The 12,840-nt window shown below is 54.0% G+C and overlaps 1 protein-coding gene across 1 annotated transcript in view; it reads left to right on the top strand.

Moving 5' to 3' along the window:
• The window catches only part of LOC119276884 (BURP domain-containing protein 3-like), a 2,783-nt gene extending 1,341 nt beyond the window's left edge, over window positions 1-1,442 (top strand). The window contains exon 4 of the mRNA XM_037558056.1: window positions 44-1,442. Coding sequence (XP_037413953.1) covers window positions 44-1,044 — 1,001 coding nt within the window. The 3' untranslated portion in view covers window positions 1,045-1,442. The remainder of the gene's footprint in view (window positions 1-43) is intronic.
• Window positions 1,443-12,840: the final 11,398 nt, after the last annotated feature.

Raw genomic sequence — 12,840 nt, 5'->3', positions numbered from 1 at the left:
AAGCCTGGCTACGGCAAGCCCGGTGGCACCACGGTTGGAGTAGGGAAGGGAGGCGTCGGCGTGAACGTGAAGCCTGGCGGCGGCACCACGGTCGGCGTCGGGAAAGGTGGCGCCGGCGTGAACGTGAAACCTGCATACGGCAAGCCTGGTGGCACCGGCACCACCGTCGGCGTCGGGAAGGGCGGCGTCGGAGTCAACGTCAAGCCTGGCTACGGTAAGCCAGGCGGCACCACGGTCGGCGTCGGGAAGGGCGGCGTCGGCGTCAACGTCAAGCCTGGCTACGGCAAGCCAGGCGGCAAACCCCGGGGTAAGCCTGTCCACGTCAACGTCTCGCCTTTCATGTACAACTACGCCGCAACGGAGACGCAGATGCACGACGACCCCAGCGCCGCGCTCTTCTTCCTGGAGAAGGATCTGCACGCCGGGAAGAAGATGAACGTCCATTTCATGGCCACCCCAGGCGCCGGAGAGAAGTTCCTGCCGCGGAGCGAGGCCGACACCATTCCGTTCTCCTCCGAGAAGGTCCCCGAGATCCTCAGCCGCTTCTCCGTGCCGCCGGACTCCGTGGAGGCGGCGGAGATGAAGCAGACGCTGCGCGAGTGCGAGGCGACGGCGGACAATGGGGAGAAGAAGTCGTGCGCCACGTCGCTGGAGTCCATGGTGGACTTCGCCACGTCCAGCCTCGGGACCAGCCACGTGAGGGCCGTCTCCACGGTGGTCGGGAAGGAGGGGTCGCCGGAGCAGGAGTACACCATGACCGGCGTGAAGCGCGCGGCGGGGGCCGACCAGCTCGTGGCCTGCCACGCGGAGCCGTACGCGTACGCCGTGTTCGCGTGCCACCTGACGCAGGCGACGAGGGCGTACACGGTGTCGATGGTCGGCAAGGACGGCACGGCGGTGGAGGCCGTCGCCGTGTGCCACGCCGACACGGCCGGCTGGAACCCGAGGCACGTGGCGTTCCAGGTGCTCAAGGTGAAGCCCGGCGCGGCGCCGGTCTGCCACTTCCTGCCGCAGGACCACGTCGTCTGGACCCGCAGCGGCTGAAGAATCCAGGTCTGTTCACGTTCGTTCGTAAGCACCGTGCAGTTCAGTGCTTTGCTATTTGGGTTGATGATGCCTGCGTTCGTTTACGTTCTAGCCTCTGCAGACGCTGCTGTGTCCTACTACTATACGAGTATATGGTATCTTGCATCCTGGCATACATTTCCGTTGTTGTTGCCTATTGTATTTGGATGGCGTTGCCAGTATCGCCAGCTTGTGCGGAGTGAGGGCTGTTTGCTGTATAGTTTAGCACGTTGATGCAATAAAAAGACTGGTACTTATTTACCTCTCTTTTACCATCATTGATCGACTTCATGATCATCAATGCTTGGATTAATGATGTAAAAAGTACTTCGATCGTCAATGCTTCGATTATGAGGCTGGCTCAACTTAACCCGGCACGGATTTATTTCTCGGATCGTCTGTTTGGCTGAAATAGATCTCACCAACGAACCAGGCAATCAAGATGTCACCGGTTTATTCAAGGTTGTCTCAGCCCAGTCCAGGGTGTAGAAGGGCAAGTTATGGGCTGTGCAATCTCGATGTATTGATCGCTGCATCAGGCACGTATATATAAGTACAGAGGTGGGCCACAACCTCAACTATACAAGGAAAACAGGAGGTGGGCCCTACACACAAATATACACGTACACAATATACTCAACACCCCCCGCAGTCGAAGCGGCGCCAGTGACGCAAAGACTGGAACGAAACTCCTCGAAGGTAGAAGTCGGCAGTCCCTTCGTCATCACATCAGCGAACTGTTATGCAGTCGGCACATGAAGAACCCGAATGCGTCCAAGAGCCACCTGCTCGCGCACAAAGTGAATGTCCAGCTCAATGTGTTTAGTACGGCGATGATGAACGGGGTTGGCGGAGAGGTACACCGCAGAAACGTTGTCACAGTAGACAACCGTAGCCTGGGATACGTCGTGATGCAGCTCCTGAAGTAACTGTCGTAGCCAGGTGCACTCGGCAACAGCGTTGGCCACAGCTCGGTACTCAGCCTCCGCGCTGGAGCGCGAAACCGTGGGTTGTCGCTTGGACGACCACGAGACGAGTGAAGGACCGAGGTAGACGCAGTAGCCAGAGGTGGACCGACAAGTATCAGGGCAGCCGGCCCAATCTGCATCGGAGTAGGCCACCATCTCCAGAGAAGTAGACGCCGTAAGTGTCAACCCAAGGGTCATCGTGCCGCGGATGTAACGAAGGATCCGCTTCACGAGAGTCCAATGAGAGTAACGAGGGGCGTGCATGTGGAGACACACCTGCTGAACAGCATACTGAAGATCCGGTCTGGTGAGGGTCAAATACTGAAGAGCGCCGACAACAGACCGGTAGAAAGGAGCATCCGACGCAGGCGAGCCCTCAAGAACAGAGACCTTGGCCTTCGTGTCAACAGGAATAGCAACAGGGTGACAGTTGAGCATGCCAGCACGCTCAAGAAGCTCATGTGCATACTTCTGCTGATGAAGAAAGAAACCGTCCGGACGCCGAACGACCTCAATGCCAAGAAAATAATGTAGAGCACCCAGGTCCTTGATAGCAAACTCGCCACGCAGCCGGAGAGTAATCTGCTGAAGAACAGCTGCGGAGGAGGCCGTCAGGATGATGTCATCGATGTAAAGCAGCAAATAGGCAGTCGTGTCACCGTGGCGATAGACAAACAGTGAGGCGTCCGAGCGAGTAACGCTGAAGCCCAGTGTCTGAAGAAACCCGGCGATCCGCTGGTACCAGGCGCGGGGTGCCTGCTTGAGCCCGTAAAGAGAGCGGGACAGCAGACACACATGGCCGGGAAGTGAGGCGTCGACGAAACCGGTGGGTTGCTCACAATACACCTGCTCCTCAAGATGGCCGTGGAGAAAGGCGTTGGAGACATCCATCTGGTGAACAGGCCAGCCGCAGGATACGGCGAGCTGGAGGACGGTGCGGATCGTGCCCGGTTTGACAACCGGGGCAAACGTCTCAGTGAAGTCCACTCCAGCGCGCTGGCGGAAACCACGGACCACCCAGCGAGCCTTGTAGCGCTCGAGAGTACCATCCGAGCGGGTCTTATGGCGAAAGACCCACTTGCCGGTGATGACGTTGGCGCGAGGAGGCCGAGGAACCAGGGTCCAGGTGCGGTTCCGTTGAAGAGCATCGAACTCTTCCTGCATCGCCGCAAGCCAGTGAGGATCACGGAGTGCGGCGCGAGCGGATGCAGGGATGGGAGACAGCTCCGCGGCGGAGGCGGCGAGGACGTACTCATCGCTCGAATACCGGAGGCTCGGACGATGGACGCCGGTACGAGCGCGGGTGACTGGGCCGGGCGGCGCCGTCGGAGCCACCGGCGAGGCGGTCGGCGAGGTAGGCGGCGTCGGGGCCGGTGAGGTAGCCGGCGTCGGAGCCGGCGAGGGGGCCGGCGTCAGGGCCAGCGAGGTGGCTGACGTTAAGGCCGCGGAAGAGGCGGCCGAGCCTGCAACGCCCGATCCCGCGGCGCCTGAGTCGGGGGCGGCGGGTGAAGACGGGGCGCCAGCTGCACCGTCAGAGCTGGCCGAGGAGGCCGAGGGGGCGGGCGCCGGCGTGAGGGCGCAAGGACCGCCAAAGCCCGGAGGCGGTCCACGGGCCAGATGGGACCGTCCACCTGACGAAGTTGTCGAAGGGCCGCCGGTGGCCGGCGGTGACGAGACGACAAGGGGTACCTGCTGCTGAAACGGAAACACCATCTCATCAAAGTAAACGTGTCGGGAGGTGAAAACACGATGGGAGACGGGATCATAGCAGCGATAGCCCTTGGTGTTAGGTGGGTAGCCGAGAAAGATGTAGGTGACGGAGCGGGGTGCAAGCTTATGAGGCGCAGTGGCGGCGATGCTAGGGCAGCAAAGGCAGCCGAAGATGCGAAGCCCATCATAAGAGGGGGGTGCACCGAAGAGAAGATGATGAGGTGTAAAGTTCCCGCGAGTACGACATGGGCGAATGTTGATGAGGAGAGAAGCGGTGGCGAGCGCGTCAGGACAAAAGCGCGGGGGCACATTGGCATGAAAGAGAAGAGTCCTAACATAGTAATTGAGAGTGCGAAGGATGCGCTCAGCACGACCATTCTGCTGCGAGGTGTACGGGCAAGTGAGACAAAAAATCGTGCCATGTGTGGTGAGAAGATTACGAACATCGAGGTTGTCAAACTCCTTCCCGTTGTCTGTCTGCAACGCAAGAATGGGACGACCAAACTGCGTGAGAACATAAGAATAGAAAGCGGCGAGAGTGGATATAACATCCGACTTGCGGCGCAACGGGAAGGTCCACACATAATGCGAAAAATCGTCAAGTATGACAAGATAATAAAGAAAGTCCGTATTACTGGCAACAGGAGATGTCCAAACATCACTATGAATTAACTCAAACGGGTACGATGCAACAAAATAAGAAGCCCTAAACGGAAGACGAGCATGTTTGTTGAGGCGACATGCATGACACGAGTAACCCTCGTTCTTATTACACGTGAAAGAAAAACTCCGAAGTATGTGGCGAAGGGTGGCAGGATTAGGATGATCCAAGCGAGCATGCCAAAGATCCACTCCGGTGGCGAGAGTGACAGGGGCGGCGGAAGTGGTGGAGGTGGCGGAGTGAACCGGGTAGAGCTCGTCGGGGCTGTCACATCGGTGGAGCACCATCCGCGTGCGAGCGTCCTTAACAGAAAAACCACATGCGTCAAATTCAACGGTAACCGGATTTTCACGTGTAAAAGAACGAACAGAAACAAGATTTTTAAGAAGTTCAGGAGAAACTAGAATATTAGACATGGATATAGGAGTGGAGTTAGACGGAAAATATGTATGACCAAATGGGTGATGGGAAGGGAAGAGCCGTCATCGACGATGATGCGGTTGGACGTGTGGACAGGATGGGTGGTGTGGAGGTTAAAGGGGTACGCCGCCATGTGAGCGGTGGCGCCGATGTCCATGTACCAGTCGCCGCCACCGGTGTAGCTAGACGGGGAAGGAGTGTTGTGGAGAGCCGCCAAGAGGGCCGGGTCCCATGGTGCCGGCGGGAGAGGCGGCGCGGCCGTCAGGGGCAGCAGCGGCGGCCCACCTGGCGGCGGTTGCTGACCGTAGGGCGCCGCGTAGGGCTGCGACGCGGCGTAGTACGTCTGGTGTGGCTGAGGCCGGGTGCCGAGAATGCCCGGGGCAGGGGCCCGAGGAACCGGCATGGAGTAGGCGTGTACAACGCCGGTCCATGGGTTCTGGCCGGCGTACCACGGGGCCGGCTGAGAAGCCTGCTGCGGTGGGTCGGGCGCTCCTCCCTGAGCACCTGCGCCCCCCTGCTTGCGGCCGCCTCGACGACCGCCGCGATGACCCCCCCTCCCCCCCCGTTGGCCGCCGGCTGGGGCGGCGGGAAGGGGGCGGCCGGTGCGGGCGGGAAGCCTGGCGGGAAGACGGGCGCCGCCGGCTGGGGCGGCGTCGGGTGCGGCGGTGGCGGGGCCGAACCCCCGCGGGTGCCTGCGACGAGGGCGGTGTGGGTCGCGTGAGTCTGCGCCACCCGCATCCGGCGCTCCTCCAACTTGAGGTGCGCGACCCACACCGCCCTCGGAGGGTGAGGTTGGAGACGGCGTTCCCGAAGTCCTCGTTGAGGCCGCCGGAGAGGGTGCTGATGAGGAGCTCGTCGCCGATCTTTTTCCCGAGATCGCGGAGCTCATCGGCGAGCTTCTTGAGGCGCATGCAAAAATCATCGATGGAAGAGTCAAGTTACTGGCACCCGTAAAACTCACCATAAAGCAGGACCTTGGGCTGCAGCCGATTGTCGGTGAAGAGGCCGTTGAGCTTGGTCCAGACCGCATAGGCGTTGTCCTCGTCGTCCACCACGGTGTGGAAGAGGTCGCTGGAGATGGTGAGGTAGAACCAGCGGATGATGGTGGCGTCGAGGATCATCCACTCCTCGTTGTTGATCATGAGCGAGGAGTCCACGGTGCCGTCCACGTGGCCGTGCAGGAGGTACTCACGGAACACAAGCGAAAAATACCGCTTCTAAGCGGAGTAGGACGCGGTGGTGTGATCAAGCTTGACCGGGACGCGCTCATGGATGTTGAGGTCGCGGACGAGGGTGACATCGGGACCGGCGAACGGGTTGGAAACGGTGGACGAGGAGAAGCTCATGGCGAGGGTTAGGGTTTGGAACCTGCGGGGCGGGTTGCGGCGCGGCTGGGGGGAGCGGCGGCGCAGGTGGCAGGTGGGGTGGAGCGGGTGCGGCGCGGGTGGGAGGGAAGGTGGTGGCGCGGGTGGGAAGGCGCGGGCGGAAGCGGGACACGTGGCGGCGGCGGCCTCGGAAGAGACGGCGGCAGCGGCGTGCGAGGTGGTGGGGAGAGGCGGCGGCGACCAACAGCGGCGACGGCGACTGGGAAAGAGGTGGCGGCGGCGGCGACTGGTGGCGGCGGCGAGGAGTAGCGGCGGCCGTGGCGGCTTTGGGGTTAGGATCGTGCTGCGATAGATACCATGTAGAAAGGCAAGTTATGGGCTGTGCAATCTCGATGTATTGATCGGTGCACCAGGCACGTATATATAAGTACAGAGGTGGGCCACAACCTCAACTATACAAGGGAAACAGAAGGTGGGCCCTACACACAAATATACACGTATATAATATACTCAACACAAGGCCACAACCAGTACAACAATTATAAAAGGAAAAGGTGTATAATAAGAACCTAATAATACTCCGAGGAACCAAGGACAAACGGGTAAATATACTGGAGATAGTTCGAGCGCGCCAGGCCTGCCTGCAACGACACTATAAACGCATCATATCTTCAACCAGACGGCTAAACGGGCATTTAGCCGGTCTGGAAGGTGAATGATGTTGCAGGCTTAACTGTTCGTACGGAAATCCTAAATGAGCATAGGGCGTCATAGTAAATACTAGCCTACCCCGCGCGGCGGCACGCCGCGCTCGGTGATCACTTGCAAATGGACAATCTGCTAATTCAACTTTCAGTTTGTTGCATGCACATTTAGTTTCATAATAGTACACAAAAACATTGAAGGAATTGAACATATGAAACTGTTGACATTAGATAGATATAGGGATACATAATAAGTAAATATTAAGAGTGGCAGACTACAAATAACTAAATTGCATACAGTTCATCGTACGTAGAGAACTGCTTACAGAAACAGGAACACACCATGTAAATAAGCTAAAAGAACCACTTGTACAAACGCAAACATGCTGACAAAGCTAGAAGTAGCCGTTGGTGAATTAGATCATTCTGGTGTAGCCTCCTGCAGGATTTGTGCCTGTGATAAAGTGGTAAAGCGATTTTGCAAGTTCTTCCATACGTCCGACGCGAGGGTGTGTGCATGTGTACGTGATAATGGGGTCACTGCTGTTTGGGCGTTGGGGATACATGCGGAGTGGTAGTATATAAAAAAAGCTATTGCATCTTTGCCAGGATCATTGTTTGTCTTGCAAATTCATTCTGATGCGTAGTTACTTGCTGGCGAGAGCAGCGAGAGCATCGGCAATCTCTTGCCACCTGGGATTGCATGTAAAAGTAATAAACAGATCGGGTGCACCATACTGCCGACAAATAGCCATACCGTCATGATAATTCAGAAGCATATACCGCGGGGCGCCTGTAAAGCTGTCGTGCAGTATGAACTGCACACCAACATTCTTGCCAGTTGAATTACCTTCACCCATGGCATCAGATATGCCTTGATAAGTCTCGGATCTAAGATTATCTTGCTTACGAAAATGGTACTCTAGACGATCGGCCTCTACACAAGAGTAAGCATTAACAACAATTTGTTGGCTCAGCCGACCACAACTTGTGTAAGGGTTCACCTCGCCTTCACGTTAGTGGGCATAGTACTTATAGTACTCCAACATGGTAACTTGCCCACGAGAAGCGTCCGCATCCTTGGAATTATGGTCCACATCATCATCGGAATCTTCGCCGTCCATACACCCTTCGGACTACACATCTGCATAAGCTGTAGCCGAAGAACCACCAACATCAACATATCTAATACCACAGTGGTAACTCTTGTCACCGTACGGGAAAAGTATAGGATATTGTAAAGCCATAAGGTTGCAATTGAGTGAAGATATGTGCTTCAGCGAACCAGATCGCGTCTCGGCAATCACGTCAAACCTTCTGCATTCAGGAGCGAGATCGCCAACAATAAGTGCAGCCACTTCAGAAGCAGTAGGGCCGGAAAAACGTGTACCATGGGCACCGCCATCGCTGCCCAAGAAACGAATCGACACAGCAGAAACACCAGGAGTACACAAACTCTGTCGTGCAATTCTAAATTTGTGCACCAAACGGCGGTGCACATTAAGCATGTTTATCAATGAAGAAACAATCTCAGGATCGGGCTCAAGCGAAGCAGTTTCTTCTCTGTTGTAAGAACATGCGGTGCCCCCATGTTTGGTTTTGGCAATTGATGACAATCTCTATGGACTAATGGTTGCCTTGAGTTATATTTGAAGGGTTTGTCCATAGGCTTTTCTTGGAGTCCATTTGTTGGTTTCAAAGAGAGTGTGTGATGACCAACACTACAGGAATCAGCTACTTTGCCGTCTGCCACGGCGGACGACAAAGGCATGAACGGCGGACGGCAAAGGCCTTTGCCGTCAGCCGCGGACGGCAAAAGGCTCCGGCAAAGTAGGCTACGGTAAACAGCTACTTTGTCGTCTGCTTCCTGGCGGCTAACGGCAAAGGCCCTTTGCCGTCTGCGGCGGACGGCAAAGAGAGCGGACGGCAATAATTGCGCTGTCAGTCCGTTAAGTGGCTAACGGCAGGCCTTTGTCGTCCGCCGCTGACGGCAAAATTTCTAGTGTCTTTGCCGTCCGCCGTATGATGTCATCTACACGTCACTACATGGCAGGTTCTTTGCCGTCTGCCACTGATGGCAAAGTGCAGGTTCTTTGCCGTCCGCCACTGATGGCAAAGTCTTTGCCGTCTGCCACTGTAGGCAAACTGACCAAATGGGTCAGCTCCCAGGAAGCACAGCTAGATGCCACGTGTCTTCTTTTCCGTCCCGGCAGACGGCAAAGAGCCTGTTGCCGTCGGTGGCAGACGGCAAAGAGCCTGCATATTGGCTCTTTTATCTGTTTTTATTAAATCCAACAATTTTCATCACAAATATATATGACATATATAGATTATTTCAAAAGGCCATTACAGAGCAAACATATAAGATATCCAACACATAACTTCATCATCCAACCATATATATTACATGCATAGTTCCATCATACATAACAAGTTCAACATAGAGGCATCCAACCATATATATTACAATAGTTTCATCCAACGATACATGCATAGTTCAACGATACAAAAGAAACAGAGAAAGGGATAAGAAGCACTCCATCTATGCAAGCTTTCGTCAAGTGAATGAAATCTGCAAAATGAAAAATAAGAAAGTTAGAACAAGAAGAGTAGAACAAGAAGAAGACTAGAACAAGAAGAGTATATCATTTATGAGCTAACTTACGTGAAATGGATCATATATGAGCTAACTAAGTTGAAATGGGTCGTTTATGAGCTAGCTAAGGTGAAATGGATCATTTATGAGCTAGCTTAGTTGAAATGGGTCGTTTATGAGCTAACTAAGGTCAAATGGATCGTTTTTGAGGTAACTAAGGTGAAATGGATCGCTTTTTAGCTAACTTAGGTGAAATGGATTATTTATGAGCTAACTTAGTTAAAATGGATCGTTTTTGAGCTAACTTAGGTGAAATGGATCATTTATGAGCTAATTTAGTTAAAATGGATCTTTTTGAGCTAACTTAGGTGAAATGGATCATTTAAGAGCTAATTTAGGTGAAATGGATCGTTTTTTAGCTAACTTGGTGAAATGGATCGTTTATGAGCTAAATTAGTTGAAATAGATCGTTTATGAGATAACCTAGGTAAGATGGGTCATTTTGGAGTTAACCTAGGTGAAATGGGTCATTTTAAAGCTAACGTAGGTAAAATGGATCATTTAGGAGCTAATCTAGGTAAAATGGGTCATTTTTAAGCTAACTTGGATGAACTGGATCATTTATAAGCTAACCTAGGTAAAATGGGTCATTTTAGAGCTAACTTAGGTAAAATGGATCGTCTATGAGCTAACTAAGCTAATTATGAAATTTTTGACATAAGTAAGCTAAGTATAGATCGTTTTAGAGCTAACTTAGGTAAAATGGATGGTTTTGGAGGTCAGTAAGCTTATTAAGTCATTTTGGAGGAGAAGAAGCTAAGTCTAGGTCATTATGGTAAGCATTGGAGGAAATAAAGCTAAGTCTAGGTCTTTATGCATGTGTTAAGCAAAACACTAGATAAACTTACCAAGATCCAGGAGGTGTAGGAGCGGGGTGGCTCGTGTCGGTAGCTGGAGAAGGATCGTGCGATGCTTGTCTGGAGTTACGCTGCACCAAAGATCATTTCTAATGTCTTGTTAGCATGATGACACTCAAATGTTAAGACTAGCAAGTAATGTCCATTCAAATAAAACTCACCGTGGTCCCAGGAGCAATCACTGGCATCGGCGGAGCGGTCTGACCTGTCTTCTCGCACACAGACTGCACATTTGGTTTTGACGACTCAGTCATACTAGTTAGTAATGAGACAAACACTACATGAATGTTTTGGCTAATCTGCAGAAGAAACTTACCACAAGGAGCTCGTACATGGCCCTTGCCTGCATGTCATTCCGTGCCCTCTCCTCCTCTATCATCTTTGTCGTCCTCTCCTCCAACTCCCGCTGCCTCTCCGCCGCCTCTGCCAGAAGTTTCTCCGTTCTATCTCTCTCATTCTGTATAGCAGCCTGCAACACCACTCACATGACCATTTGTAATCATTGATGGAAGCGCACACAATGTAATAGAGAAAGATAACTGAGTACGTATCACTAACCTTGATGGCGAGTTGCACTGGCCATTTACGAGGCCTTATCTCAGGAGCGGAGCTCGACTGGCGCGCCTTGATCTCCGGGAGAGTGCTAGGACAACGGATAAGTCCATCTCCAATGGCTATGGAGCCATGGGACCTCCCGCCACCAGATATCATCAACAGCTCTGGATCAATGGGACCCTGGCTCGGGTTAAAGTCCTCCCCTTTCCTCTCCTTCCCCTCATCTCTATATCTCACGAGCTTGTTGTGGGAGGATATGTTGGTGAAGTTGTTTGCATCATCGAGGTCAGACTGAGAGAAAGCCTTGACTTTCTTGAAAGAGGCAGTGTGGGCCATGGCATACAGGTCGTACACCTCTGGCACCCTATCCGCCTTATTGTAGCGTGCCTGAAAGAGAGAAACAATGAAAATTAGTAATTAAAGGGCTCAAGCTAGCATGATGAATGAATTACATGAATCATGAAGCAAACCACATACCCAGTTGCGCCCGAACTGATATAAGTTGGAGCTGCCTTGATGGTGTGGCACACCTTCCATTTGGGCACGTTTGTCCTTGGCCTCGTTGTGGAGGGCTAGCCATTGTTTTGAGCACCACTCGTCGACCAACACCTCCCAACAATCCATCCGATCCGCACACCATCTCGGAGGCGCCTAAGTTAGCAAATAGAAACTTGAGCGCTACGGCTAAGAATTACTAATGAAGGAACTTAAGTAGAGAAGGCCTTAAGAATTACCTTCATGTACTGCTCCTTACTCAGGAACTTATCGCGGCACGCCGGCTTGGTCTTCTTGATACCACGCAAGGCGTAGTAGTCTCGAACAGCCTGCACCCGAACCTCGTGCCGTAAGTTCTGGAGTAGGCGCTTGCAGACGTTCTCGATAACATGTGTCGCGTCCTCCTCGTATCCCTCCTCACACCTGTAGAATGTCTGCAATCAAATGAGACAATATTGATTAGTACAATTAATAACTAGCTAGTTGAAGATTTTTAAATGTGTAAAGGAGAAATTACCCAGAACTTTCTGATCACCATGTCTGCCCTCGTGTCGCACACGACACCGTCGATAATCTCATCCGGCGGGGCCGGGGCAGCCACGTAGTGCTCCCAGCTCAATCCAAGCTCTGGAAGCCGACCCTCACCAGGCAACGTGACAAACCCCGGGAAGTTTTGCCGGCAAAGAACTCCAAGGACGGAGTTGGGCCGGCGGACACTATGATGGTGGTCCCAACCCCTGCAGCATGACAAGGCCAACGCATTAGTTATTTGAATAAACATGAATGCACAAGGTACAAAAATATTAAATGCACTTACGTACCTCTCCCCATCAGGGAAAATCAACCACCTCTGCTCGCGGGTCACCGGCATGGACGGGAGCCGTGTAGCACCACGCTGGTAGACGGTGCCCCCCTCCTCCTCAAGATCAGTCGGCTCCCCGCCATCATCAGCATGGCCACTCGGCTCCTCGGGCTGATCCGGCCAGGTACCCCATCCGGACGTGTGCTCCTCCGGGGTCACGTGGGCCGAACTCTCGTGGGCCGAAGGCCAGTCGACCCGAGGCTCATGGGCCCAAGACCCGTGGACCGGAGGCTCGTGGACCGGAGTCCGTGTAGCCTCCTCCTCGGACGAGTCCACCCTAGCAGTCACGTGTCCGGGTGAAACAGCTAGGGGTGGCGGCGAGGAAGGCGCCGTAGCAGTCACCCTACCTCCTCTCCCACGACCACGTGCCCCACCTCCTCTCTTCCTACCTCGTCCCCTGCTGGGCATCGCGGTCGACGAAGAAGGGCCCGGCGGTGTGGCCATACTGTCCAGCAACGCTCGGCGGAGAGGTGCGTCTGGAATGGAAGACCTCAGACCGGGTCGGGGTCTGGGTACCGTGTCGGGTCGGGGTCGAGGTGTCGGGGTCGGGGTCGGGGTGTCG

Source organism: Triticum dicoccoides, chromosome 3B, assembly GCF_002162155.2.
Source record: "Triticum dicoccoides isolate Atlit2015 ecotype Zavitan chromosome 3B, WEW_v2.0, whole genome shotgun sequence".
Taxonomy (NCBI): domain Eukaryota; kingdom Viridiplantae; phylum Streptophyta; class Magnoliopsida; order Poales; family Poaceae; genus Triticum; species Triticum dicoccoides.
This window is presented reverse-complemented; position numbering and strand designations above follow the sequence as displayed.